General features: G+C 50.9%; 1 protein-coding gene across 1 annotated transcript in view; it reads right to left on the reverse strand.

Annotated features, from left to right (window-relative positions):
- Positions 1–961: 961 nt before the first annotated feature.
- LOC133347632 (uncharacterized) overlaps positions 962–24465 on the reverse strand; it is a 45759-nt gene continuing 22255 nt past the window's right edge. Inside the window, exons 8-12 of the mRNA XM_061560073.1 lie at positions 22124–23828; positions 19955–20211; positions 14091–14146; positions 13030–13193; positions 962–12748 (exon numbers count right to left, since the gene is read on the reverse strand). Of these exons, the coding sequence (XP_061416057.1) occupies positions 11319–12748; positions 13030–13193; positions 14091–14146; positions 19955–20211; positions 22124–23828 (3612 nt within the window). The 3' untranslated portion in view covers positions 962–11318. The remainder of the gene's footprint in view (positions 12749–13029; positions 13194–14090; positions 14147–19954; positions 20212–22123; positions 23829–24465) is intronic.

Below are 24465 nucleotides of genomic sequence, written 5' to 3' on the forward strand. Positions count from 1 at the left end.
CTCAATAACAACGGCAGGAGGCTGCTAGATTTTTGTGCTTGTAATTACCAACACGCTCTTCCGGCATCGGTGCATCCACACAACATCATGGATGCATGCCGAGGTTTAGGACTGTGACTCATGCAGCTGCCATGGCTGCTTTGGGTCCACGGTCCAGACCTCCCCAGAGACCCTGGTTGATAGAGGAGGTGTTCAAGCTGGCTGAGAAAAAGCGACAGACCCACTCTCATCGGCTACTACATCCCATGTCGGAGAATGAGGATGCTTACTGCAGCCTTCTTCTCGGAGGTTCGGAGAGCCGTGAGATGCTGCAAGGATGGGTGGTGGTCACGGGTTGTTGAGGAGATGGAGTCTGCCTCAATGGCACGCGATCACAAATCGTTCTTTAATTCCATTAAAAAAAATACCTGCAGCGCCACACCTATCACCATCATTAGGGGAAAGAATGGTGATCCAATCTCCGACCCCCAGGAACAGGTTTGCAGATATGCTGAGCATTTCTGTGAGGTCTTGGGGGAGGGGAAATCCCTCAGCCTGGAAAACAACGTGGGGCAAAGTAGGGTTGACCATGCCGAGGCTGCAGTGCCTCAAATATTGTAAGAATAAGTAATCCCCTGTGAGTGGCTGGTTGAGGTGCCATCTGTTGAGGAAGTACTGAAGGTGATCCAGAGTCTGAGACCAGGAAAAGTACCGGGCAGAGGGAGGGTGGCATTTGTGCACAGACTGCCCTACATGACATCATTTAGAATCGACATCACGCGTTTAAAGTATTTTGCTGATTTACTGTACATTTACACGTGATAAGCCACTTCGTGGAGCTGTCATGTGTGGCCAGGTCACTTCTGAAAAATAGCAATATAGCTCAGTGGGCTTTACCTGGTGAATATAACATCGTAAACAAATTGTTGGAGCTCACATAGATACGCAGAAAAGCATGTCTTGTTTCTCAACGTAGCTTTAATAAACATTTAAATAGTATATACACGGATGTTAAATCACATTATAAATCTACCTGGAATCGAAGTCATCACACCTTTACGCCACGGATGTATCTGTGCACACGCACGGACAAAAATAAGTGACTTCTAACCCTTATTGATGATTATTATTGTTGAAACATTTCTTAAAGTTCGTCTTATTATTATAACATTTTTAAAATGCAGAACTCAAGGTGCCCCCCCATGTTCAAATGAGTGCTGGGTGGTGCTCATCTCCATTGGCCAGTGGTGGAAATTCGGCATTCTTAAGTGTAAATGCCATGGGTCAACTCAGCCAATCACCAGGTGAACGGTGGTAATGCTAGGAATGGACTGGCCCGTGCCATGGAAATGTGGAAATGTACACTGCTAGCCTAGCAACTGCGAATGGAGAGGAGCGCTGTTCGCCACAGTCGTTTGAGCAGGGGAGACACTTCGTGACTTTGTAAATGAGAGAACTCATAACGCATTGACCATATTCATCTTTAGACAATGTATATATTTTAAAACGTAATTTTTTTCATCATTTGTTGCAGATTTTTTTTTAGGGCGGGGGGGGGGGGCAAGCTGTTTAAATAACATTAAAAATAGCGCGATTTCTTTAGGTCCAAACGACAAAACTCTTTTATTCAATGTCCTTTACTTAACCACACTGGAGGCGGGGGCAGGGGGGCTTTTTGGTGCATCGTCTTTTGCAAGGGAGTCCTGGGACCATGCTCAGACAGCAGCCACTCTGCCCGTGCTTGTACAGTACTCGTATTTTACAAGTTAAGTGCAATTCATTTGGAATTAATATAACCAGGTTGGTAGGGCAGGAGGATTTGGTCACCTCTTGCAAAATGAGACATGGCCTGGCTGCTAATTCAAGCTGGGATACCAATATTAATACTCGGTGTTTCACATTTCAGCCGGAAACAATCCGGAACGCTATTCCAGGAATTACATTTGCCACGCCACATCCATCTCTCCCTATATTTGTTCTCATCGTTTTTTTTTTATAAACTTGTTTTTAGGATATATATAGGGTACAATCATATAGGATATTTTTATTATGGATATGTGTACCTTGTACTCTAGTGGTAGTGCCTTACGCTGATAAAATGTACTCCAAGCCAGTGTGGCAACGTTCCGGAAACATTTAGTGAGAAATTAAGCCATGGTTATACTCGTAGTTATAATGATCGTTTTGTAATGTCAATAAAAAACTCTACTTAATTTTTTTTATTTTACCAGGTAAGGTCCACTGAGCTATACAGCTCTTTTTCAGTAGCGACCTGGCCACAAATGATGGCTCAACGAAGTGGCTCACCACGTTGAATTGTATTACATCCAAATGCTCTAAACGAATGTTTCTAATTGTGGAGGGAAAAACCAGAGGACCCGGAGAAAAATTCACGCGACCACGGGGAGAACATGCAAACTCCAAATATACAGCAGGTGTCAGGGTCGGGATCGAGCCCACGACCTCCTGCATAGCAGGCGAGGTAGTTAACATCTCGCCACCGTGGTGCCCCAATTGAATTCGGGTTCGGTTTCAATGGTCTTTATCCAAGTGATCATTGATTTCTTTTACAAATTCGACATGGAGAAATGTTAATACTATACGTGTAACGCCACACCGCCTCCCCACCTCTGCGCCATTCAAAGAATTATCGCGACGATGTATTGCTCCGTCTCCTTTGTTCGGTCTTGTTTATTTGCCTAAATTGAGGGCTGCCCTGGAAAACACTTGACAATCCCCAGCGTCTCATTGTCCAGAAAGCAGGGCTTTTGTGCTGAGAGTAGGCGGACAGAGTGGATGGGAGGAGAGTGCGTTTAAGTTCATAGGCTCGGCCATCTCCGTTGAGACGATGCAAATAAAAAATGGACAAGAGGGGGCGGAAACTATCTCAACGAAGCTCGAGCATGGATTATCTTCACAATACGCATACCGGAAATGTTTTTTGTGGGTTATAATGTGGTTTTCCCCTGGACACACCTCATGCAATGTCCCCATTGGCCTAAAGCAAACATCATATAATTATAACATTATATAATTTGCATACATTATCAATTATTGATTCTTGGATGCATGACTCGGCATGTACTGTGATGATAAAATTTTATTTTGATCAATGAGTCATCAGTACATGCCTCTGTGGCACGCAGGGAGCGTATCGATATAGGAATCTGTATTCATCATAATGAATTCCTATATTTAACCAGGTGATATATATTTGAGATTAATGATTCCTTTTGGAAGGGGGGGGGGGGTGGAGACCGTGACGAATATTGGTACGCAGAGACGGTAATTACTGCTGAATATTATTTTTTTGCTAAAGGAAATTTAAAATTGCCTTCCTTGATTCAACCACGTGAGAGCCTACTTGAGGTTCGATATGCCTTTTCGAGATTTTGCAACATTTCTCGACAATTCAGAATCTGCCTCCCCTTTCATTCACACTGGCGGCTCACAGCGGCCAACTCCCGAGGCAGATACTCTGACGCGGTCGTTTGAACAGGGAGACGGGCAGCCTCATTTGCTTGACCGCTGAAAGCGAGATTAACATCTTGATGAAGAGGCTTGGCAATTTGCCCCCGTTTGTCGATAAACACAGACAACCGGTAGCGTTTATCCGCACAAATAAAACGCACGCAAAAAAATTGCAACTGGACTCTACCCGCCCCCCTCCTCTTTTAAAATGCAATTTTCATGTCGCGATTTAAACATAAAAAAATGTAGGTTTAAAAAAACCCGCCCCCCCCCCCCCCCCCACCAGTTTTTACAACAACAACAAAATTTGCAATGAGAACTCGCCGTCACAGGGTGTCTAGTCGGTCGAATTTACAGCAGTTACATACGTTTTGATTGTGACTTCAACAAATACCAGACAAGTGGTGGCCCGCGCCATATATATTTTTTACACAGAGGCTCAAGTAATGGAGTGGCTGGCCCAGCTTATAAAAAAATAAATAATTAAATAAATAGAAACACCCAGTTATAGTATAGCATTTTTTTTTTTACTTCTAACATCTTTTAAACGCTTACCATAATTATCATAGTTTAAATCTAAGACTTACGGGAATGTGTGAAGTTTAAACGTGACACGGAGTAAACGACCACACGACTGAAATTTTGGCGGAAAAAAAAGTTCTATTTTTTGCGAAAAAATAATTCACTGCCGCGAGAACTTTCACAACGAGGGTGATGCGGTGTGCCCGGGAGCCGCGGGGAGCCTGGCACCACCAAGGTCCTGGGTTTGAACCCCGGGTCCTGGATGTTTCCATCATTGTCGTGCCGGTACAGTGGTCTGGCACCACTCAGATTCTGGCGTCGAGTGCCTGGTCGTGTGAATAAATGCAACGAATATCACCGTGGTTGTGGGTTCAAGTCCGAGGTCGGTGAGTATCCATCCTCATGGTGTGAGCACTTAGGTTCGAGTCCAAGACTCTAATTCCAGATTAAACCTAAAGGTTCACGTGTTGCAAATTTGACAAACTGAATTAAATACATGAGTTTAATATAATTCCGGTTTTGTGACAATACAATGCAAGTACTGTACATAACATTTTAGAATTTGTAAAATGCCTAAATACATATTAATCGTATTTTACCCTGGCTGAGGTTATAAAACTCGCTACAGAAGACCACCTGGGTCACACCATGCCAATGAGGGGTCTGATATTCGAGCCCAGGATCTCAGTGGTGGCTCGCATTATTTCAAGACAGAAGCGTACGTTACTTTGTTGCTCTTGCAAATGTCTAAAAGCGAGCGCACAAGGTTGCCACTCGCAGACATGCGGCACCACGGTAGACGGAGCAGCCCACGGGCACGGGGCTGCCGTGCCCAGTACCAACTGCGTGCTCTCTCTCTCTCTGCTAGTGGTGACCTTTGCGCTCTCTTGACGAGTATCGATTGCAGAGGGGTTTTTTCTATAGGCTGTTTGAATGCAAAAACCGGTAAATATTTTAGAGGTGGCGGGGGAGGGGGGGGATTAGCCCAGCCCTCACCACCTTTCGCCTGTGGGTGCCGGCTCAAATCGCAACTAAAGCTACCCTCCGCTCGGGTTAGATCGCCGAGCCGGGCAGCCCCGCGGATCCCGCCGAATATGAAAAAGTCCTCGGCTCAAGCGTGCAGCCACACGAGGTGCAAAGCAGTCTGGGATTCTGATAGCTGTCGATTTGGGGTCTCCTCGATATACGTTCGCAATCGGGGAAACTTCGATCGGCAACTCTTGTGTTTCCTAAACGAATCCATTGTCTGAGTCGTGTCCGCATCTAAAATGGGAAGACTCCCAGTAGCACCATTATTAGGCTGTGCACAGCTTATTCATTGTGCAGAGGCCACGACTGGTCTATGGCCAGGTTTCCGTAAAGCGTTTTTGTTGTTGGAAAATTTGATATGAGGGAGTCACCACAAACAGTTATACGGTAGTTAGGACGTTTTTTTTGCAAAACCGTGGTCTTTGGGAAATCCTGAAACATCCTTCGCCACTTCCCTAAGAGTTCCGCTACAACAGGACATATGGTGACAAGGGGGCGGTAAGTTAACGGCAGCGGCAGTGATACACGCCTGTGAAGCAGAGGACAGTGACACTTTCCTAAAACAACCAATGCTTTTCGGCGAATCCCTCCGTCAAGCTTCACACGGCGAGAGATTGATATTTCTCCTCTGCTGCTACCATAATCCGGAACTTCCTTCCCCCAGCCATCAGAGCTGTCCTTGTGCCTTTTTTATTTCCAGGCTCAAGGCCCTGCTTTTTTGTCCATCTGCTGATGACTTGCTGCGTGTTTCTCTTTAACATCAATATACGTATTGATTATGTGCAGCATCTTGAGCTGAGGTTGTATCTAGATGCTATACAAATAACCGATTGTATTTTTATGGTTCAGGCTCACTCCTTCTTTAGTCCAATTCCTTACTCGACTGTTTGCCTGTAGGTTCACTATACTCGCATCAACTCGTGATTCATCATTCAAACAAAACCACGCTAAGATGAACGACATTGGGGATTACGAATTAAAACAATGGAAATGTTATCCGCTACTCTCTAATTCATTACTGCTATGTGCATGTCTAATTACTCTACCACTGCTGCCATCTGTACAAATTAAGAGAAAACTAACAGAGAGGTGTGATGGATGTTTCTCGAGTTCCCATTGTCCATCACATTGTGTTTGTACCGCACCATAATTTGTGGAATCATTGAGGCGTCACCTGTAGGATTCTCCATACAATTTATTTTTTGGGACTCGTTTTCTTCCTGCGGTTATATCACGTGTAGTGGAGGCAACAAAGTAAATCTGCCTCGGACTTTCCAGTCTCGGGTCTTAATGCGTGCAGGTGGATTAAAAAAAAAACTGGTATAAGCTGGCAGTGGCTTCATCACCAGTGCTATATAGAGACCTCATTGACTCAAACAGCTATAGACTTGTACAAAGTCCCATAGACTTAAATAGAGACCCACAGATTAATACACGAATCCAATGAGAAACTGAAATGCACTGCCATCGGTTTCATTATCAGTGCTAGAGACGTACTGACTCACTCACATAGCTAACACAGAGGCCCCTAGACTCACGTAGAGACCAACTGAGAAACTCAAGTGAGCTGGCATTAGCTTCATCTTCGCGAACGCAGCCTACACAGATTCCCAGGAGAACCTGGTCTGGTAAGGGCCCTGCACTTGTACAGCAGCATCATCATTGTCACCGCACGCTGCCTGTGCCTTCAAATATCAATTAGTCCACGTGCACGTATTGTCATTTGAGACTGGAAAACCCGAGATGGATGTTGTGGCCTCGATCTGGAGCAAGAGACTGCCACCGGTAGAAACTGCTGTTTCCGATAGTTGGTAGAGCCTCCCACTACCAGGCCACGGGGAACGGTGCTGAAAGAGGCACCGCAGGACCCGCTCTCATCGGTGTCTCTACAATCACACGACTTTCTTACCCCCGCACCCATCTGGCGCTCCTTCACACTGGCAAATTTAAGTTACAATTGGACTCTTTTTTTCATATACAAATAACGTACTATGTATTAATGTATAAAGTAAAATAATTATTTTTTATTAAACTATGGTTAACCGCATTTCGCCACCAGTATAGGTCACTTTATTGTTTAATCAACATTATATATATATAATAGCGGCTAAGGCCGTGTTAGAGCACTGAGCCAGCACTGCTGAACTCCTGAGTTTGAATCCAGAGGCACCGAGTACAGAATGAACTGTGCAAATCACACCAGGAAGCGAGTTGTGTTAAGCTCCGAAATCGCAAAGTGGGAAACCCCCCCGGAGCATTTGTGCAAGTCACTGCCACACAGTGGTTGCTAGAATTACGTCATAACTGCCACTCCACCAGTCAATCAGCTGCAAAGGAAAGTAAATCTTGGTGCAACGTGGTTGTCGTCGTTGCATCAAGTCCCTGTGAAACATGGGCATCGTGAAGACATCAATGCTCCTGTCTGTGGCAAGCTGTAAGTTAATCATGTTTTTTATGAGTATTTTTTTACGAATTATTTGTGCGAGTAGTGCGAGAGTGAATGCATGCAAGTGTTCGAGCGTATTACTTTGCGTTGGAATGTATTTATGTGCGTGTGAGAGATTGCATTTTATGTGTTTGTATTTATCGTCTGCAGTGTCGGCCTTTATAGGTGCTTGCTAGAAGTCGGTTAAAAGGCTATATGGGAATGTTTTTATTTATATATTTGTGACAGTATGTGTCTATGCTGTGCGTGTGTGTGTATGCGTGCGAGTGTCTGTGTCTGTTATAGTGTGTCTGTGTGAATTTGTCATAGTGTCTGTGTGCGTGCGTTTGTGAGATTGCACGCGTGTGTGGACGTGAATGGCGGAATTGAGTTTGTTCCACATCACTCGCTGGACCTCTCGTAAATGTGCTTTCCCAACTTTGTGTAAATCACGTAAGGGGGATCGGAAATGTGGCAAATTGTGGCCTACACACAACGCACAAGTGCAGGATTTGCGTAAGCGTTCGGTACTCAGGCCCCAGGTTCCGGTCACCCAATGATTCCACCAGATTTACAAGTTGTACGGCATGCGTCAGCCGAGTGACCAATGGCTCCACACCGCAACAAAAGGTGGCGTTCTACTGAATTCCGCTCATCCCAGCTGCGAGCGACACAAATTGTACGTGTGTAGTTTGGCCGACTGACATACGCAGCCCTTCTACAGAGTCCGAAGGTGCACCCGTCTAGTTTTGGACGAGAGAGGCCAAATTGAACACACCACGAGGTTTCCCTGCTCAATGAGTTCCAGAAGGAGGTGGTTTCATTTCCCTATTATTGAGATTGTATTTCAGCAGGAAGGAACCAATATTCTGTTCGGCTCCATTTCATTGGCGTCTTGCGACAAATTCCGAGCAGGCATGTAACAATTCACCCCAACAATTCATGGTCGTGGTTCGATTCGAGAATTGATAATTTTTTTGGTTTGCATAAAGCACAAAAATAATCGATTAACGCTTGCACAGGTTCGATAACATGTATCGTGACCATGGGAATCATATATTCTTTTAAAGTTGAACTCATGAATGGATTGTTACATCCCCAACGCCAACCAACTATGGAACAAAATTGCATTGCTTTGTCATTGGTCTCTTTCCCGTCATGGTTTTTTCCAAACGCATTGAAGGAAAAACGCTTTTCGGAAACCCGGCAAGCTACATACGGATGCTCTGCGGCACCGCGGACTGCAGCTCAAGGCAGGGCGGGAGTGGTGAACCAAAAACAAACAGAAAAGAACGCACAGTTGTAACGAGGAAACTATTTGTAGGAAATTGGTCCGAACGATGACTCAGGGTAATGAAGGAGGATGGAAGAGGGAGAAGGAGCGCGGGTTCGTGACGCGTACGAGTCTAAGGATACAAGAACAAGACGGCAAACTCACTCACACGGGAACGCTCACCACCGGAGAACACCGTCACTCGGGGCTTCATTTCCATCGGGGTCAGCGACCCGGACAAATATTTTCATATCCGGCAAAACCACATCCAGTGTACCTCACATAGGCCTTCGTCCAAACCGTCCCCCCCTCCCACCACCCATTAATACTCGTTTCGTCCCAAGGGCCATTCTAGTCTAACAACAACCGGGAAAATATTCAACGAGAAATGAAGCCCCTGTCGACGTTTAAAACCCTGCACAGCGGACGCGTCCAAACGCCCCCTTGTCTTGACACTTCGGTTCGGCGTCCGTTATTTTAGGGGTCGGAACGCGTTGAGATTACTTGTTAGCGCGGTCGATGGGAATGTTTTGCACGTGTGCGTAACGGAGAGAGAGAGACAATCTTCGTCTCGTTTGATCTGACATTCGGGTCTTGGGTCGAGGAACCGGGTGGTATAAGAGGGTTAAAGGGGCTGCCACCACCAACACTGCTGCTGCCACCGCTCACAGTCTCTCCCACAGAACACTCAACTCATCTCTGCCCAAACCCCGGCAAAAAATAAATTGAATTGCACGTATATAATATATCTTTTTTTTCGAGAACAATATTAAGTGCAATCACAAATTACCATTGGCGACTGATAAAAATAACCGAAGGTTTTCCCCAGGTCCAAAGATAACTATATTTGTAAAACTCTAAAACTAATTAAGGCTCAAAACCGTTCACATCAAAATGATGGCGTTGATGTTCGAAGCCATGTTGGCGTGCTATTGTAAGAGTCATGTTGGCGTGCGATTGTTATTAAGAATCACGTGGGTGTGCTATTGTTATTAAGAGCCGTGTTGGTGTGCCATTGTTATAAAGAGCCACGTGGGTGTGCTATTGTTAGCAGCCATGTTGGTCTACTATTGTTATTAAGAGCCGTGTTGGTGTGCCATTGTTATAAAGAGCCACGTGGGTGTGCTATTGTTAGCAGCCATGTTGGTCTGCTATTGTTATTAAGAGCCATGTTGGTTTGCTATTGTTAAAATCCATGTTGGTTTGCTATTGTTAAAAGCCATGTTGGTTTGCTTTTTTTAAAAGCCATGTTGGCGGTGCTAATGTTATTAATAGCCATGTTGGTGGTGCTATTGTTATTAAGAGCCATGTTGGCACACTAATGTCAAGAGCTGTGTGAGTATTGATTTCAGTTAAGGGCAAAGAAACAGAAGGTAAAAGGTAATTTTCGTCTTGCGGAATCCACACCTCAACTGGAGAGATGGGGGGGGGGGGGGTGGGAGTTTTGTGAGCGTGAACCAAACCTTCAGCTAACTTGAACAGGTCTCCAACTCCAACCGCAGTGTCCACTCAGCCGCTCTCCCTTGAATGGAGTGTGCGCAGCGGGGTTAGCAAAGTGACATAAACGTCTATGAGTGTAAACATCATATTCACTATTTTAAGATCACTTGAATAATAATCTAAACACAGACGTCACATAATAGATGTGTGCGAACGTGCACGCTTGGGTGCGCGCGTGAATATGTGTGGGTACTCTCTGCTACGTCTGTCTGTCTTGTCTGTACCCCTGTCTGTCTGTCTATAAGTTGCTCAGCGGAGGAAGTTGGGGTGTTGCTTAATGATGGGAGTGGTGCTTAAACTCTCTGTGGCAGTGCCATCGAGATGGCACCGCTGATACCCTGATTTCGAATCCCGTTCTCCCTACCTGCACGAGTTTGACGAACCACGCGTGCACAACCGTTCACTTGTGTGCGCTGTTGTTCGCTCGCCAGCTGTCTGTCGTTCCGTCGTGTGTCCAAGGCTGGCTCAGCCATTTGTTTGTCAGTCCGTCCTTCTAATCTGAGCTGTGTCTCCTCCTTAACCGTAAATCCATTTATGTAAGTCTTAGCTGACTCTCTCTTTGTCATTAGTGCTCTATCTACCATCTGTTAATCCATGCTAACCACTGATCCTAAGTGATGTATCAATCTTAGCCATCTGTTTGACTCTCCGACTTTTTAAGTCTTGGCTAACCATCAGTCTTAGCAGTCTGCCTGCTTTTTTTGGCCATAACTTTGTCCATCTTTCTTAGACCTTGCCCTCCGTTCATATGTTCTTCCTAGTGTAAACTGTTAACCCATCCGTGTGCCTATCTGTGCGTCCATCCATACTTATTAGTCCTAACCGTAGCCTTAGCTGCCGAGACATCAATTGTCGCCGTCCATCTGTCCGTTCATCTTTTTTTACTCTTTGCCAACTATTCACGACTCATCCCTCCCTTGGCCTTCCAACCACATTTTTTAGTATCTGCCAACTATCTGTCAGCTGTGCATCCATCCACCCTTTGTAATCTTAACCATCTATATGTTTAAGCCGTCTATCCATCCATATGTCCGTCTGTCCATCTGTCTGTGTGTCAGTCATCTGTCCTACCATACATTAAGCCGGTCACCCACACACACCCTCTTATCCTGGCCCTATCTACCCGAGCTCCGTCTCATCCGTCTCTGCGTGCAGGGGCTCAGGAATTGTAGGTAGCCTGCGAGGGGGCCCCCCGGTAGCCGGACTGGGCGAGCAGCAGGCCTGAGGCCGAGGCCCGGCCTTGAAGAGGCCCTTGGTGTGGCCCGGCCTCGGGTGGGGACGCGGTTTCATGAGGCCTCCCTGGGACCTTGCGACCCCGGGAGGCCTGCAGAGGCTCACGTTGGCGTTGGCCTGGGGGTTGGACACGGGGTTGGAGTGTGGGTTCGGGGCTGCACTGGGGTTAGTAAATGCAGTGCTTGGGCAGCTCAGATTGGCACCGGGGTTACAGTGGGTGTTAGAATTTGGGTGAAGCCTTCCCGGGTTAGTGCTGACATTGGGTCGGTATGCTTTTGGGTTGGCATTAGGGTTGGGGTCGAACCGCGTGTGCCCGGGCTCGGTGCCCTCCGATGGGTACGGGGTGCCCGAGTCGGCGTCAATGCCGGGGTCAGGGCCAGGGTAAGGACCGGGCCTGAGGACTGGCCGGGTGGCACCAAGGCTGTTGTCGGGGGACTTGGCGGTCGTCCCCGCATCGGGGCCGGCACAGCAGGGCGCGGTGCAGGGCGGTAGTGGTGCACCTCGCTCATAGCGTATGCCGCTGCCGCCACCGCCGCCACCACCAAAATCGGCTTCGTCATAATCGATGTCGCGACTGAACGGCACCGTGAACTCTGTCTCGGCGCAGCCCCGGCCGGTGCCCGGAGGCGGCCGTGGATGCTTGGCCTCGTAGGCTGAGGCCTTCATCCCCCCACCTTGATCCCCGGCTTGACTTGACGACGACGACGAAGATAACGATGACGGAGGAGAAGACACGGGCTGCTTAGTGGAGGATTTTGACGTTGCCAGGGGCTGCCCGACAGACAACGGTGCCTGCTTGGATGTTTTAAAATCTTTGAGCGAGAGGCTCTCCGGAGGCTTGCCCGCCGAGGCCGACGAGATGGACGAAGACGAGGAGGACGAGGACGAAGAGGAGGACGACGCTGAGGACGATGCCGATGATGACGACGAAGAGAAGGCCCCCAGGCTCTTGCCAAAGGTGGAGAACGGGCCCCGTGATTGGGCCAACGGCACTCGCTCGACGCCGGACTTTTCTGCCGGCTCCTCTGGCGCGCGGGTTCGTACACCCACGGTCTTGGGAACCTCAGGCTGCGGCTGCTGCGACTGCTGCTGCTGCTGCTGCTGGTGAAGGTGGTGGTGGTGTTGGTCGGGCGGCTGGTGGCTGTGCTGTTGTTGCTGCTGTTGCTGCTGTTGCTGCTGTTGCTGCTGCTGCTGCCGGTGGTGGAGGTGGTGTTGGTGGTGAAGGTGGTGATGGAGGTGCTCGTCGTGGGGCATCCAGCACGAGTCCGAGTGGCCCATGACCCGGCACTCATCCGTGCAGCGGACACCGACTTTTTCTGCGTGGTGCGGGGTTGGGAGTGGTGGGGGGTGGAGGTGGGGGGAGGCAGCAGCTTCAGGATTTGATACAGGGATTGGGGTGAGCGCTCAGGGTTCGTGTCCTGTGTGTGTTCTGTATGTTGCACGTGTCCCCTGTGTCTCGTGTGTAATGTGTGTGCCCCACCACCTGTGTGTCCCTCGTGTGGCCCTGGTGTGTCTCCCGTGTGGCTCCCATGTATGGCCCCCTGTCTGTCCCCCTGTGTGTCTCCGTGTGTGTCTCCGTGCGTGCCTCCGTGTGTACCGTGCGTCCCGTGTGGCCCGTGTGTGCAGGGCGGGCCGTGCGTGGGGCCGTGCGTGGGGCCGTCGGCTTCGCTGAGCGACCCTCGCGCCGTGTCCGCGTCGCTGTCCGCGCCCGTGTCGCTGTCCCCGTGTCCGCTGTCCTTGAAGCTCAGCCTGTCTGCCTCGCTGTACACATCATCATTATCACCATCACGATCATCACTACCATCACCAGTCCCGTCAACATCGAAGGCATAATCAACATTACCAAGGTCAGTGCATGTCCGCCCTGATGTACAAATAATCACCATCGCCGACACCATCGTCATCAACAACAACAGCCATTCGCCACTAAGTGGCGGTGACGTCACCATGGCAGTTGTGCCAGACCATGTGCACTTTGAGACCACGTGAATTGTTGAAGGCTCATTAGCAGGAGGTCACGGGACACACCCAGGTGCCATGGGTTGACTGACTGAGATGACTGGCAGATACACTATCTGTGCCCCCTACTTTGCCAACTTGCTGTGTTTTAGCTGCCCGGCACTCCTCTCGTTGTGAGCACTGCTCTCTGCCCTTCGCTGTTGTTGGAGGGCAACTGGGAGGAGGATTGGGAGAGGGGGCTACTGGCCCTCCCTCATTTTTTTTGTCTTTTTCTATTTTTATTTTCCTTGAGTTCATTTTTTTCCTAATCATAATTTCAGGACACGACAACGCTCGTTAAAGATGCTCCAATATGACCAAAACTTTAGCACACCATTTCGTTACTATTGCGTTCCTATTGGGGATGATTAAAACTGGCCACATTGACCAAAGCGTTGGCAAAAACCACGCTTGGTGATCGCGCACCGCCTCTCCACGGTGCAGAGCGCCGTCACCATCGCCGTGCCGGAGGGCATCGCCGTGCCGGAGGGCGGCGCCGTGGCCGAGACGGAGCAGCCACGAGGAGCTGCTGCGGCGCCAGGAGATCTAACTTCAACCTCACCCACGCACAGGTGCCCCCACCCCCTCCTCTACCCTCCCTTTTTCCTTCCCTCCCCCCCCTTTCTCCCTCCCGTGCGTACCTGTGTGCACAGTGCGTACCTGCGTGGAGGATTTCGGGCCCCCAAAGCCCCTGGGTCCAGGTACTTGTGAGTCCTCTGAAATAAATCGTAACATGTGACCAGTCAGTTACTCAACAGAGTCTAGGGCAGTTTAACACGTAGTCTAGGGCCCAATCAGGTGATTTAAGTTCATAAGCTAATGAGAGTCTTTGGTGACTGAAATGTTGTTACCTGTCTATGAGCTGATACACGTGTGCTGGGTTATGGCAATTATGCGAAATCTTAACTAGGGAAGATCCATCTCAGTTGGATGAACAGTTGAATGCACCTCATGGGACCTCCTTTGCGAGTACCAAAATATGAGAATAGGTTTCCCCATTTTTTCTGGCAACAAAACAGGTGTTAAGATGTTAAAACACCAAACTGAAACCTTTTACAAGGAATAATGTCTGCATTAACCACAATACTTGTGGTCAGAATGCAAACAAAAAACATACTCCAAAAGGCGTCCTCTGGTCTAACAACGTTTTGAGACGAGGCTCAAAAGAAAGCTGTCTCTGGTGTGGACCAATCAGGTTCAAAGACAATGCATATATTATCAGAGTATGTTTTTGTTTGCATTCTGACCACAAGTATTGTGGTTAATGTAGACATGATTCCTTGTAAAAGGTTTCAGTTTGGTGTTTTAACATCTTAACACCTGTTTTGTTGCCAGAAAAAAGGGGAAAACCTCTTCTCGGTTTAGTGCACTATTATGAGAAATAAATCAAATCGTTCAGGTTATTTAGTTTGGGGCCTAACTAGGTGATTTTAAATTATTCAGATGCTGGGGCCTTTCTCACCTGGTCCCCATGGGTGGGAGAATTAAAGCTCTTCCCAGCATCTTTAATTAAACTTCAATTAGCGCGGAGCGCTGCAGCTCGTTAGGGCAATTATGACGCACGCGGCAGTGTACGATCTGTTTTTGCTCGACCAGTGAAACACACACGCACTCTGCTTGCACCATCACTGCTAACACACGCACACAGCCACACGAATACTGCTCACACAATCACTGCTAACACACAAAACCACACGCATACTGCTCACACAATCACTGCTAACACACAAAACCACACGCATACTGCTCACACAATCACTGCTAACACACACACACGGACACACTGCTCGCACAATCACTGCTAACACACAAAACCACACGCATACTGCTCACACAATCACTGCTAACACACACACACGGACACACTGCTCACACAATCACTGCTAGCACACAGCCACACGCATACTGCTCACACAATCACTGCTAACACAACAACAACCGCCATTCGCCACTAAATGGCGGTGACATCACCACGACGCTTGTGCCAAGCTATGTGCACATTGAGGCCACGTGAAGTGTCGAACACCCGCTGGCAGGAGGTCACGGGGCAGACCCAGGTACCACGGGTCGACTGATTGAGATGACTGGCTGATGCACCACCTGTGCCCTCTACTGTGCCAACTTGCTATGCTTTAGCCACCCGGCACTCAGCTCGTTGTTGTGAGCGTCGCTCCTCCGCCCTCCGTTGTTGTTGGAGGGAGACTGCCTCCAACTGCCCAGTAGCGTCCTTCACGAGCCTCCTCCACAGAGGCCGATCTTGACACCTCTGGTACCAGTCATTGGCAAGTCCACTCAGCTCTACATCCTCCTGTACCACATCACTCCATTACTTCTCTAGCCCGTGCCGCGCCCGTTTAGCCCTCTCGATCCAGCCGAACAAAAGCTGTTTTGGAATGCAGTGGCTGGGCATGCGGGCTACATGGCCCAGCCATTGCAGCCTTGCCTGCCGGAGGAGCTCACCGATGGGACTTTGTCCAGATCTTTCAAGGATTTGTGAGCTCCTCACACAATCCAGCCTGGTTAACCTAGGATGGATCGTAGGCAGGCCAGCCTAAATGTTTCTAACCGGTGAAGATGTTCCATTAGGGGGGTCCACGTTTCGCAAGCGTAGAGAAGGGAGGGAATGACTGACCGAGAAAACCTGAAGCTTCGTGAGGAGCGACAGACCAGGTAGCTTCAACACAGCGTTACGCAACCGATCAAAAGATAATGCCGCTCGACTGATTCTGAGTGAGACCTCTGCTGTCAAACCGGAGCCGGTCATGATCACACTGCCCAGGTATGAGAAACTCTCCACTCTCTCCACGACTGCTAACGCACACACAACGACACTCACACAACTCACACCATCACTGCTCAGACACAGCCATACCCACCCTGCTCACACCACCACTGCTAACACATTCACCCAGCTGCATATGTGCACACAATAAAGTGAAAGATCCCCTGTAATAGCCTTTAAGCAGACTTTTGGGGCAAGGGCTGTTCGCGAGCGCCCATTAAGGCTGGCACAGCACACAAGGAGGCTGGTGTGGTCAGAACCACGCCCGACTACCGTTGTCTCCCCAGTGCTGATGTTTACACGCTGCACCAGGTGCATAACTCATTTATGGCTCAATCGACCTCGGGGAAGCTCGTGACCGACGAGGATGAGGAGGAGGTGGATCTATCCGGTGGGTGTTGAGAAGGTGTACGAGAAAGTGGATGAGCAGCGGAGGCTGAGGAGGAGATGGAGGAGGTGTGAGATGTGCACGAGGAACTCGAGCTGTCGCAGGAGGAGCAGGAGAACGAGGAGAACGATGAGCAAGATGAAGGTGGAGGAGGAGGATGTAGAGGATGTGCATGAGGAGGGAGTCCAGGAGGAGGGAGGAGGAGGAGATGCAGGAGGCGGTGCCGTTACTCTGACAACGAATTAAGCATCGGGAAACGTGAATTAATCTTCGCCACTGGACCACACCGCTTCAGCACCGGCGATAAATCTTGCTGCTGGGAGGGAAATTTGCGCATTACGAAGCGAGCGGCAAGTAAACGGCAATTACCGCGCGGCAACGCGGCGCTGCGACGACTCGCGCTGTGGGACTACGGTTAAGTGGTTCTCCATAAGGTAGTAAACTAATAATGATAAAAATAATACAGAAATTATTTTTCGAAAACAAACAAAAGTAGGTAAGGACAATTAGACTAATTAATCACCAAAAGTCAACAATATTGTAATGAACGCATGGTTTTTCCAAATGTATTTATTTTAGCCCAATACGTGAATCAATTAAATTGTCGTGATCACTAATCGGCCATGATCGATCCACTGCTGAAGGCCCCCCCCCTTCCCAAGTTGTTTTGTTGTTGTTTAATCAGCTGGTGAGAACTCAAGAGGTCAGGATAAGCCCGTCTCATTTGCAAGAGTGACCTGGATTGCCAACATAACAAAGAGCAAGACAAAATAAAATGAAGCACAGCAAGGGAACGAAAAGAAATTAGAGCAAAAACAACGGCGTCACAAGAGGATTTGAAAACAGTGCACAGACATAAATCAGTGTTAAGTAAAAACATACATTTCCTGTCACGAAAGTTGGCTTGGACAAATAAAATTTCCGCTTGGAAAAATGGCTTTCCTCATATCTCCGGGATTCGGACAGAGCGTTTTATAGCAGAGTTCATCGGCTAGAGTTTTTGAACTCAAACAAAGGCTTCAAAGACGCTACCAAGTTTAAGCTCGTTCAGGAAAACTAAGAAAGTATGAAACCCCCAAATCCTACGATTACAGCAATCCGAACGCAGCCAATCTGATCAGATCTCAGAAGCTAAGGCAGCTGTGAGGCTACTTAGTACCCGGATGGTGGAGTGACAAGAGGCTTGCCAGGTGTTGTAGGCGTGGGGCTGTAAGGTGGCCGGGAATTTTGCAGCACAGAAATGGATTCCTATCTTCTTCTTTCCTGTATAGCGAATTGACATTTGCAACGCTGTGTGTGGATATCGAAGTTATTGAGCCGCTCAGTAGTCTCTGGAAGCTTGGTGGATCTCGGTGATATTGTCCGGGATTCGCCAGCGTGGGCAGTGTTGAGTGATCTGATCCATGATGTGTGAGTCGTCCATGTCGTGAGCATTGCTGGATCATGTGATCCATAGTCTGTGAATCGCCGGTGTCGTGAGCATTGCTGGATCATGTGATCCATGATCTGTGGATCGGTGTCGTAGGTAGTGTTAGATCATGTGATCCATGGTCTTATAATGTATAAGACCATGGATAACATCTATCTAGACTTGATCACGTATGGTTAGTGCGGGTTGGTGAAAATGGACACCCAGGACCGGTTCAGATACCGCTCACTAGTGATGTTAACCTTGGGCAGGAATTGAAATCAGGTTGTTGAGTTTATAATGCAATGTGCTAACCACTGCGCCACCGCTCCACGGGCTACAAAAGCCACTTTCTTATGTTGTGAGTCGCTGTTTCCATAATGTAAGACAACCTTAGGATAGTTTTGTTCAGTGTCTCTGACACAGCTATTATGAACAAGGGTTTGAATCGAGGACCTCAGCAACGCTGGACAGTGTCTCTGAAACGTCCATTATTATGAGATCCCTTTGAGATTCTGACGCCCAGACCGAGGTCTCGAACCCAGGATCTCACGCAGTGCTGATCATTGTCTCTGACACGGCCGTTATGAACTCCCCGGCACGCCCAGCCTCTCCTGTTATGGGAACGTCTTAATGTGCCTCTGATGTGGACGGGTCTGTCTTCCGCTATTTACCAGGTGATTCATTATTAAACGCTAAGCTGCCACGAGGCCACTTTACTCCCAGTTCATCAATAGCGCTTATCGCCCCTCCGTCTCCGAGGCTGAGAGGACTTGTTTTGTCTCTGAAAAATTCACGAGCAACAACTTTGTCGCCAACAATGGATATGTTTAACACACACAAACGCACGATACCCATACAGAGTTGCATACCCATATATACCCACACAAGGAAAAAGATCCCCCGCATATCCTCAACAGGCTGTTCAGGCAAGTGTTGTTGGCACCTATGTCAGCCGACACGGTGCACGATGTAGTGGTGTGGCCAGAAACACGCCCAGCCGTCTTTGTCTTCCCGGTGCTGATGCGATGCTTACACACCACACCAGGTACTCGTACCAACATCCATACAAATACACAACAGGTCCTCACACACGTTCACACAAACGCACACACACGTGTCGTGAGGTTAACTCAATATTAAATGGGCACATGGTGCGGTTACATGACCCCTGTACTTCCCAGATCCCGATTCTCCAGGGTTCTACCATTGGCTGCCCAAAGGCCCACAAAGTCTCTGGGAATTGCCTGTGCTAGAGGTATGGCTCAATTAGATGTAAAGAGGTACAGCTTGGTGAGATGAAAACGACATCAATTAGAGAGATGAGTGGACTAGAGAAGAGAGGGACTGATCGATCGTCTAACGTGTACAGACCCTATGATGTCATGCCGCTCTGTGATGTCATAACATTACGTCATGTAGCCCACCAGCACAAACATTGGAACGTTGGTCCAACGTTGGTTCCAACCGTTTCAACCATATGCCACTGTTGGCCAAATGTTGCATGATTACTTGGTTGCTATATTCCATGCAACCTTGTACCACCTCGACGCCTGTACCATCCCATAGGCTTGCGCCATTTGCCCCCCCATGTGTGTGTTTATGTGAATGAGTGTATGGTTGTGGGTTTTGTGTTTGTTTCTGCCGGTGTGGGTAGCAGTGGCGCAGTGGTTAGCACAGCGCACTGCGACCCGAGTTCGATTTCCACTCACAGCCAACATGGTGACGAATATGTGAACCGGTCGTGGGTGGACCTCGCCTAGGTCGACTCAGCCTTAAATAAGTACCTGTTGCCGTGTGTACACATCAGCATTGGGGAGACAAAGGCGGCCAGGCGTAGTGCTGGCCACCCACCCGCCTCGTATGCCATGCCGCTAACTGCACTTGCCACAACAGTCTGTTACAGGCTAAACGACGAGGATCTTTGTCTTTGCTTATGCCGGTACCGCTTGCTCAGGTCCCACAGGCAGGAGGTCCGGCTGGCGGCTCCCGCACGCGGCGCCGTCGGTGCGGACGGCGTAGACGGAGGCCCTGCGCTCGCCCGCGCCTGGCCCCCCCGTGCCTCCGCCGGCGCCTCCTCCTCCGCCGCCACCGCCGCCGCCACCGCCCTCCTCCTCCACGTCCTTGCACGGGACGGTGGCCTCGTCCGCCTGCCGCGTCATGGTCAGCTCCGACGGGAGCAGTGAGCGGTACACGCTGGGCTCTGCGTGCACGCGCGGCACCGCTGTGGTCAGCGCCGCTAAACGTTCGGATCGTCGCCGTCGTGTCCTCGCATCGTCGGCGTCGCGTCGTCGACATCGTAAGCATTGTCGGCGTCATGCACGTCATCTGCACTAGCAGCAGCAGCATCATCATCGTCAGTGTTGTCTACGTCGTCGCGTCATCCATATCGTCCGCATCATCGGAATGGTTCACATCATCAACTTCTTTCACATCGTCGGCATCTCGCAAGCCCGAATCTGATGAAAAGACACGGCATGTCGAATGCGTTACAGAGTTTTCTCGTGTTAAACTAATGCTCCATGTGGCCAATGGGATGTGTAAATTTTACTTTTCTTTTGAGAGTGCTTCATAGTATTATTACCTATACGCGCATTTTCAACGATACTTAATTATAATTATATCAATTTCCATCTGTGTTTTTCTCCTCAAACCTGAATCCTAACTGAAATCAAGAACACAGATAGGTATTGGTGATGAAAGAACAGAGCCCGAGGTGCATCTAAAGAGATGAAGGAGAGACGCGCAAACACGTATCATATGCTACGTCAAAGATCCAGTCTCAGAACTAAGCCAAGTGATGTGAAGTGCTGGCAAGCACTCGCTGGAGCAGATAAATTAAGTAAATTCGATAATATCTTGAAATATACATCACACACGAAAGACATTCCGGGCATCTTCTATACCAGGAATTGGCGTGCGACGCCAACTCGCGAATTACAAACCGTTGGCTCAACAAGCAAGATTTTCTAAACGGTGACCCTCGTTTTGAAGGCCAAAAACAGCGGGACTAGCACACGTGTCTGCAAGTGAAGAGTCCTCGGGGCGTGGTTACACTCCGTTCGCTCTCGATTACTCGGGCGACAATATGGTGGAGGCGGCGCTGAGTATGATCAACCACACAGCCCCCCCCCCAGCAGGATCAAACAAAGAGGGCCCTCGAAGAGGCCACCAGTGGCAGCGCGCGTGACGAATGTCTCCGCTCCGCCTGGGTCCGCTGGCATAGAGCGGCGGCTCCCGTGACCTCTCTGGGTATGATCAACCACACCGCCCCCCCCGGCAGGGTCACACAAAGAGGGCCTCGAAGTGGCCACCAGTGGCAGCGCGCGTGACGAATGTCTCTGCTCCGCCTGGGTCCGCTGGCCAACAGCGGCGGCTGCCGTGACCTCTCTGGACCGGCGCGCCACCGCCGTTGACCCTCGAACATTTTTCACTGAGCACCGTGCACCACCAACAATTCCTCCCCCCCCCCTTGAATTAAAACTGTTCTTGACAACAACAAAAAACCCGCGGTGAAATGTTAATCAAATATGCATGTTAATAAATGCAAACACACACGGACATTCAGATGTGATTTCGCAACATATCGTTTTTACCTTCAAAGAATGAGGGCGAAGACATGTAATGCGTTCGTCTTGTTCGCTGCTTCTTAAAATAATCGGTTTACTTACGGTCGTGTTTGCTGTCACATGGGCACTGACCCGTGACGAATGAGCGGCAGCTAATAATTAAACCAGGGTGCGTGTAATTACAATTCATGTATTTATTACGAAAGGTGTCATGGGTTGGAGAGGACTTCATCCAGCAGTGGATGGGTCATGGACGATAATGATGATGACAGATACTTGGAGGTGGTCATGAAATGACTGCCTTGTGGTCAACCATTTATTGCTTGCTGTTGACCTGGTAATTGCTGCCCATTATGAAAAGCAGTTGGAGACTCTGTTGTTGAACCAGGAGCTAGGGGGCCTTACCATCAGTTCCACCAAAACAAAGCTCCCTCACCTCTCCAGGTGTAATGCCACAGTTGTGGTAATGATGATAATGATATCTAGAACCCGGCTCATGGACTACACCCCCACTCCCCGCGCCGCTGCGTCTGCACGTTCACCCACCTCGTCCCAGGGGTGGCGTGACGGGCTTCTCACATGCCCCCACGTCCCTCTCCCGCTCGCGCCTCCGCTCGCGCTCCCGCCTTCGCTCGCGCCTCCTCTCGCGCTTGCTGTGTCCGTCCGCGGGCGGCCGCGCCTTGTGGTGCTTGCAGCGCAGCGCGATGGCCACCATCGCCATGAGCAGCGCGAACGACACCGCGCCCAGCGCCGCGATGATCACAAACGACGTGGCGAAGGCCCTCCCCCCGTCGTCGTCGCCGGTGCCGCCCCGACCCCCGGCGCCGCCGCCGCCAACGCCACCGACGCCGACGCCGCCGCTGTCTTCATAAATCCGGTGGTCGCCCTCTCCGCCGGCGTCGCCTGCTCCAGCGTCAGGCCCTGCCTCGGGGTCGGACACGAGCACGGTGACGGTGGCCGTGGACGTCACCGCGGGCGCCGAGGAGTCGGAGACGGCGGCGGCAGAGGCTGAGGCAGCGTCACAGCCGGCGCCGCAGTCGGTGGCTGTGACGAGGAGGCGGAACCGCGCCGCGCGGCGCGGGAGGTCGCGCGCCGCCCTCACGTCGCCCAGGCGAGGGTCCACGCGGAACCAGCGCGCCTCGTTCCCCGCCGCGATGGCGTAGCGCAGCCCCGAGCTGGTGCCCACGACGTCGGCGGCGCCCCCCTCGCCTCCGCCGGGCCCTGCCCCGGCGACGCTTTCGTCGACGCCATCAACGTCGTCGAAGCCGTCGGGATCGCGGGCACGCAGGCGCAGGACGAGCGAGCCTGCGGGCAGCCCCGCCCGCGCGCTCACCACGGCGCTGCGGTTGGCGCCCATATCGGGCGACAAAAACTCGGGCGCCGCGCGGTCGCCGCCGTCGTCGACGGCGCCATCGCCCACCACGAGGACGGTGACGGCGGCGGTGGCCGAGAGCCGCGGGTGGCCCCCGTCGCTCGCCGCCACGCCGAACAGCAGCCGGTGGCGGCGGCCGCGGTCGAAGCTGCGCAGCGCGTACACCGCGCCGCTCGCCGGGTTTACGGACACGTAGGTGAAGGCCGGCATGCCGTCCAGCGTGGCCTCCACCAGCGAGTAGGAGACGGCCGCGTTGGCGCCCTCGTCGGGGTCACTGGCGCTCACCGAGCCCAGGTAGGCGCCGGGGATGTTGTTCTCGCCGACGCGGAACACGTAAGAGGGGCGCGAGAAGCGCGGGGCGTTGTCGTTGACGTCGGCGAGGCGCACCGAAAAGGTCGCGCTGGATGACAACGGCGGGTCGCCGCCGTCCGTCGCCACCACCGTGAGGTTGATGAGCGCCGGCGTGTGCAGCGGCGGCTGCTGCTGCTGCTGCAGCTGCTGCTGGTGGTGCTGGTGGTGGTGGTACGGTCCACCGGTGCCGGCACCGGTGGCGGCAGCGGCGGAGCCGGTGGCGAGGCCTACGAGGCTCTCGCGGTCAAGCGGCCCAGAGGTGACCAGCGTCCAGTCGTCGCCTGACGGGCGCAGCTCAAACGGGAGCCGCATCGGCATCGTCGCCGCCGTCATGACCGTCGTTGGCGATGACGAAGAGGAGGAGGAGGAGAGTGGGGGGGCGGTGTCGGCGAGGGTGCACGTCACCTGCCCGTTGGGGCCCGAGTCGCGGTCGGTGGCGCGGATGAGCGCGAGCAGCGTGCCGGGCGGCGCCCCCTCCGACACCGAAACCGGCTCCCCTGGGCCCGTGCTGCGAGCCAGAGGCATGATCTGTGGAGGGGAGGGGTCAAAGCCAAGGTCAAAAGGTCATCACAAGGCTGTTGATGCTACCACATCCCGACACCGCTTCCTTTCTTGCTTCCGCGCAGTCGACACTTGACCTAGAGGGTCCGATCTTACATTTCCTCGTCATTGCTGTGGTCAATCCACTCCTGATTGAGGGCCTCCCCGAGCTGTTTGAAGGCCTCCTAAAGCCTAATTGAGCAGCTGCTGCGGTGCGACACTGGGGGAGGGAAAAGGTGCCTGGGCACTGTGTCGACCACATCACCCGCTGGAGCGCTGTGTTGGCCGTCATAGGTTGCTCCCTAACAGCACTTTCCCCAACAGTCTGCCTACGGAGGATCTTTATCTTCGTTACGTATCTCGCCGTATGAGTGTGAATGCGCGTGCTGTGTGTATATAAGTCGACTGAGCCCCAAATGAGTACTCGGTTGAGTTGTGTAAACATCGCCACTCGGGAGACAAAGGCGACGAGGCGTGGTGCTGGCTAGACACCCCCTTGTGTGCTGTGCAGGCCTTCATTAGTGCTCGCTCATAGCACTGCTCCAAAAGTTTGTTGAGGCTATACGGGGTGGGGGGGGGGGGTCTTTATCTTTGTGTATATAATACATGTGTTGAGTTTGTGTGC

Source organism: Lethenteron reissneri, chromosome 26, assembly GCF_015708825.2.
Source record: "Lethenteron reissneri isolate LAM-NWPU_2019-01 chromosome 26, ASM1570882v1, whole genome shotgun sequence".
Taxonomy (NCBI): domain Eukaryota; kingdom Metazoa; phylum Chordata; class Hyperoartia; order Petromyzontiformes; family Petromyzontidae; genus Lethenteron; species Lethenteron reissneri.